Source organism: Taudactylus pleione, unplaced genomic scaffold, assembly GCF_031769625.1.
Source record: "Taudactylus pleione unplaced genomic scaffold, aTauple2 ptg000017l, whole genome shotgun sequence".
Classification (NCBI taxonomy): domain Eukaryota; kingdom Metazoa; phylum Chordata; class Amphibia; order Anura; family Myobatrachidae; genus Taudactylus; species Taudactylus pleione.
The window spans coordinates 198,913-204,912 of NW_028284419.1; the positions used below are offsets into that span (position 1 = coordinate 198,913).

Sequence of the window (6,000 nt, forward strand, 5' to 3'; positions counted from 1 at the left end):
ATATCTGCAGATCTGCCCTTCAATTGTGTCCAATGAGCTTTATGTGCCCTCGTGGTACATCCTGTTTCCTCTGCATTTGCCATACTGCTGCCAGTGCACACAAGGGTTTGGTGTAAATGTACGATGGCTTAAACCACAAGACAATCATGGAATGCACCAGTGACAGGAAGCACCACTGTGCAAGAAAAATGCCAGTGTTTGACTGTAAACACATTGATGTATTTATTTTTATTTTGACTTCATCTATCCATATCGTCAGGGATATTTTAATTTTTAATGACAATATTTCCGCTAGGTACAAAGGGGAACTCCCACGCTCAGCGGTTGCATAATCCGCTGTCCCTGCGAGTTATAGCCCTGGCAAATTGTAGAAGTCATTCACAGAAGTGAAAGACTTCTCCGGGGGAAGCTGACACTGCGCATGCGCACAGCGTCAGCTTCCGTGGTGGGCCGGGGCTGCCAGAGAGATCGAAAGATCTCTTCTGCTATTGGAGCCCCCATAGGCCTACAGTAGTTTACATCTGAAGATGGTGTAAACTACTGGGGCTAAACTCCAAATAGCTTTGCTTTTTGGAGTAAAGTAAATCTGGGTCAGATCGCAGTCCCCATTCATAATAATGGGGACTGCGATCTGAAGTGCTAATTAGCACTCTGCCAGTGAAATCTCCTGCATTGTGCCATTAATACTTAAGAACAATACATAAAATTATGCAGAAACTGCAGTTCTACATTATTTTAAGTAAAATAAAAACAAAAACCGCTTGAGATATATATAGGCCCCTTAGTCTCACACATGACTGTTAAAGATTAGATGGCCCAGTTGGGCGTAGATACTGAAGTCAATTTGTTGTGACATCTGTTTTGTAGGTAAACCTAAGTAATTTTCCATATTACCTTTATTCAGTTATTTCCTGGTTAAATAAGCAACTTAATGAGAACCAGTCTGTGAGTTCCAATCCAGCCAGTGCCCCCTTCAGAACAAATGTATCATCCAGCCAAATGGTAAGTAATTTGTTGAACGATTAAGTCACATATACTGTGTACTTCCATTACTAAGTCTAATAATGTATTTTATATACAGTCATTCCACATCTTTCTTTATTTCTTTTACAGCCAGAAAACAGGATACCGTTCCACAGCTCTCGAATAAACTACCCACTCCCCTCCTCGTATCCAGTTATACCTTATATTGCACCTGCTGCGTCCTCTCTGGAGGTAATACGCACAGGTCCACGGGTAAGGAAACTGTATGGAGAAAGGGTTGTGACTGTACATGCATTTGAGACCTGCTTTTTGTGTGTGTGTGCGCATAGTTTTACATTTTAGCAGCTGTCCATTAAATTAATCTCCTCTCTTTAAGGTTCAGTACAATAATCCACTAACTAAAGCAAGTCTCCCGCAAGGTTCATCTCAAAATGCAAATAAAGAGAAGTAAGTACTTCCTCACAGTCCCTGTGATGCGGCCTTCTTGCTTCCTTCTCTGCTTATATTTTATGGAAGCTAACCTGCTGAGATCCTGCCGGAGGAGATTACTCTCCGAGGCTGCATTCAGAAATACAAAACAGCTTTGTTTTTTGCTTGCGCTGTTTCCAAGACACTGAGGAGCCTAATAAATGGATTTTGTGTTCTTTCAGTGGAGAGCAAGTAGGCTTGGATCATAAGTATCTAAAAAAGCGAGAGGGAGGCCAGCCTCTACAAGGCGTTAGCCAGAACACTGCCCCAGGTAGGATACCTTAGGTCTTTGGTCATAAACCAGTGCGTCATTGTCAGTCACAATATAATGTCTGTCAGCAGCAATTTGTATATTACTTTTATTGTTAGGCTGGGTCATTTCCTAGACTTGGACACACACACTGCTGGTTCCATGTTTGGGGAAACCTATAGAGGTTGGATAACCATGTTGCACTATTTGTGCTTTTTGTTTTTCTTTTAAATCCAACCCACCTTTGAACTATCACTTATGGTTTTTTTTTCATGTTCACTATATGGTATCACCTATAAATGCACAACTGTAATAGACTATTCAATAATATACCCATATATGTAAAACACAACATCTGTATACTGAAAATCAACTTGTTGCTGCTACAGCTTTAATCAGTTTTCATCAATAACTTAAGGGTGCAAGTGTTGCCCCCATCACCTGAGCTGCTCTCCATACAACTAGAGTTGAATATAAAGTCTACTCCTTAAAGGAGAATACAATAATCACAGATGTTACATGGAAATTCAGGACAAAACAATAAGTCATCTTTATCATTATCCTGTACACAGACACTTATGCACACTTTCATATATCGACCTCATTTTTTGGACTGTGGAAGGAAACTGGAGCAGCTGAAGGGAAGACACACACACACACACACACACACACACACACACACACACACACACACACACACACACACACACACACACACACACCCCCCCCCCCCCCCCCCCCGGGCTCTCCTGGCAGTAACACATCTTGTGCTGGATTACCTGAACAATACAGGGGAACCAACCTAACTTGTGGTTTTAAGCTGAATAAAAATACATGACTACAGGTCGGGTCTTCTATATCCAGAATGCTTGAGACTAGAAGTATTTTGGATACCGGATGTTTCCATATTTTGGAATATATCCATACCATAATGAGGTATCTTGGGAATGGGACCCAAGTCTAAACACAGCATGCATTTATGTTTTATATATACCTTATACCAGTGGTCGCCCACCTTAACTGAGGTGTGAGCTACTTTAGTAAAATTAAACCTCCTGAAGAGCTACTAAAATTGCAGAAAAAAAAATTGGCTACTAACCGAATAATTGAAGGTCATTTAATGAAAATTGAAAAAAAATGTTTAATAGAAAACAACAATGCATTTAATTATTACAGCGTTATTGTTGTAGTTTGTAAATAAAATGTAAGCACAGGCACCTTTCACTGTTAATTACTGGCTCCAAGGAGGTACATGTAGTAGAGGAGCAAAAGATAAATTCAGGGCTGCTGTGTGATTTTCTGGCACTTGCCTTGCCATAGCGTAGATGCTGTGGGTGGAACCACAGGGAAGCACATCAGGTGATTGCTGTAGAGGCTGCGGAAATCACCTGATGTGCTTCCCTGTGGCTCCACCCATGGTGTCGACGCCGCGGGGCGCTCACATCAGAGGTAATTTCCTCCTAGTTGACTTGGCAGTACTGCAGCTAGGTGAGCTACCAAAATTAAAACTGCAAGCTACAGGTTGGAGACCACTGCCTTATACACATAGCCTATTTATAATAATTTTGTGTATTAAACAAAGTTTGTGTACATTGAACAATAAAAAAGCAAAAGTGTCACTATCTCAGTTGCGCTAAAAAAAATCCATATTATTAATATTTGTATATGGGAGACTCCACATGTATCTTTTCTTGGGTTATTTGTTTTCTTTTTTTGAAGTGTTTCAACAATGTGCTTAATGTTGTTTACTCAATGTATCAAAAAGTTCTATTTAACTTTCTTTGTACGCAAACTTTGGTTAATTACAACTGGAAGGCCCGGGTACACACACGATATCAGCATGACAAATCGTGCACATCATTTAATGTGTATGCACAATTGCACTCTCCCGAGGACGCCATACGAGACTGTCTGACCGTGCAGCACGATCAATCAAACATATCGTATGTGCGGCTATGCAGTTTAATGAAAGACTGAGCTATCATTCCGTCGTTCATTATATCATGTAGTGTACGGTTCTAATGTGTACCCAATGTATGATTCCCTCAGATAACCTGAGACTGACAGTGTCACAGGAAATTCATACTGGTCAACAATGTTTGTTAATTCTGTGGGTGTCTTATTTATTTGTCTTACCTGGGTAATCTAGTGAGCCACTTTTATCTTTCTGAATTACAGAGCCCCAGAAAGCCTCCTTGCGTATAGTAACACAAGCAAAGACAGGTCGTCCTCTCATTCAGTCTGCTTACTTTCCAGGACAAGTGTCTTCGTCATGATTGGTTAAGATAAACTGGGTAACGTTTCTGAAGGTCTTATAGAAGAGGCGTGGAGCAAGTCCTTTCATGGCTCAGTCATGAGAGACTGGGTTGAAGTTTCGTGGCTGCTGAGTTTTTTTTTTTTTTTTTTTTTATGTGGTTGAATAATAATAATTCCTCATATGCCAAAGACTACTCAAGTATGGACCAGGAGCATTTCCATATCCGCTTCAGCCATGTTTTGCTGTCAATCTTTCTTGTGAATTCAAAAACCTTGAGTTACGTGTGTGTGTGTGTGTGTGTGTGTGTGTGTATGTCAGAATATTTGACTAACGTGAATACAAGATGCAATGCCTAGTGTCCTCCAATGTTTAAACATTAATCCACGACAGATGGGAGAGCTTTGTTTTCATGTACAGTCATGAGAAGCTGAATGTAATGTATAATAAGGGAGGCTTAAGGAAAAGGCTGGCCCACTTGTTCTCAGACATGAACAAAAGCTCTTCAGTACAGTGTCCTAATTCATGTTTGGAAACGGACGTTCGTTAATACTGTATTTTGCACATCATGAACTTAAATCTAAATAACGTTTTACTAACTCCAAAGAAATATTTAAATGCATATACTACCTCTTGTTTTTGTATAACAAGTATTTTGTTTTGCAGTGTGTTTTATAATCAGAGTGTTGAACTGTTCAGATAACATTCTGGAAATAATGATTACATATTAAAAACACTGTTAAATGTTCTTTGCAGTTTTGGGCATGTTTGTAAAATGTGGCATGGCAACAGCTCATTTGTCCTTTTCTCTCCAAGGGAAGGGGAGGGGGGATGGGGGGGATTACATTGTAACAGGCCTGTGTGGGGTTTGTGTAATGCTGTGATCAGCATAGGTTTCTGGCACTGAATGTCAATGGTTGTAGCAAGGCAACAGAGCAGTTAATGAATCCAGTACAATCATTGCCTTCTGTTCCAGCCAAACCTGTCACTGGCATTTTATATGCTTCCTTAGCAATAGAAACTGTTCTATACGCCAGAGCAAATATTTATTTTATATGCACATTTCCTGAGGAAAACTAGGACCTTACTGTGATCACCAAACATCAGATCTCCATAAGAACGAGTGAAATGCCACATTCATAGTAGTTTAAGACAATTTATATACATATGATTCTTAAATATTTTGAGAGCATTGTGTTCTCTGCGGCTGTTAAGAACACCTTGTTTATCACACTCTGAATAATGTGAGGCGAAAACAGTCACTGCAAATATAGCAGCATTTGTAAAGACACCAGCATGGCAATTACACTTCATGATGTTGGGCCGCTCTGCAAAGGTATTCTACAGCTCTAAATACAGCATGTTCTCTACCAATAGCTTAGGGCAGGGGTCTTCAACCCGTGGCCCGCAGAGCCATTCCCCATGCCCCGCCGATGGTTACTGTAGTGCAGCCCGTAGGAAGTGCAGTCTGCACTACAGACAGAAACAAACACGCTGCCACCGGCAGTCCCGGTAGTAATTCCCCCTACAGGGCTGCCACAACAGGTACCTCCTGCCTGTCTATACCTTCTAAAATTGTCGCTATTAGCATTATGAGTTGCACAAGAAAAAAATGCTTTCAGACTTTGAGTGTGGTTCCAAAGCACAAAAAGTTATTTTCTACTTCAGGGTCCATAGGGTATCCACAGGATACCTTGGGGGTATAGGTGTGACGTCAGTCGCTGGGCACCATAGAGTTAAGCTTTTCAGCCTCCCAGGATGCACTAGGGTCCCCCTCCTATACCCCGCCCCCGAGCCAAGGCACCTCAGTTTAGTTTGGTGCCCGGCCGGCGTCGGGTGCACCTGTCGGAGTGGGGGCTAGAAGAGCCCCTGAAGCTTTCTTCAGTGCAGCTGTGGCTGCACATCTGGATGTACAGCATGGACAGTCAGTCCTGACGTCCATGCTGTCTTCCCTACACCCCCGCCGGTACCAGAACGCCGGTACCGATCCGGGGATGCTGGTGAGCATCTGGGGTCACAGCTAGCGGTGACCCCAGATGTTCCG

General features: G+C 41.8%; 1 protein-coding gene across 2 annotated transcripts in view; it reads left to right on the forward strand.

Annotated features, from left to right (window-relative positions):
• Positions 1–4,704, forward strand: part of SASS6 (SAS-6 centriolar assembly protein) — a 30,676-nt gene extending 25,972 nt beyond the window's left edge. Inside the window, exons 12-16 of one of the 2 annotated variants that reach the window (XM_088481981.1) lie at positions 905–1,002; positions 1,114–1,236; positions 1,361–1,431; positions 1,635–1,723; positions 3,959–4,704. In XM_088481981.1, the coding sequence (XP_088338107.1) occupies positions 905–1,002; positions 1,114–1,236; positions 1,361–1,431; positions 1,635–1,723; positions 3,959–3,978 (401 nt within the window). In that variant the 3' untranslated portion in view covers positions 3,979–4,704. Of the gene's footprint in view, positions 1–904; positions 1,003–1,113; positions 1,237–1,360; positions 1,432–1,634; positions 1,724–3,880 lie in introns of both variants that reach the window. The other variant, XM_088481980.1, reaches the window with a different exon arrangement.
• Positions 4,705–6,000: the final 1,296 nt, after the last annotated feature.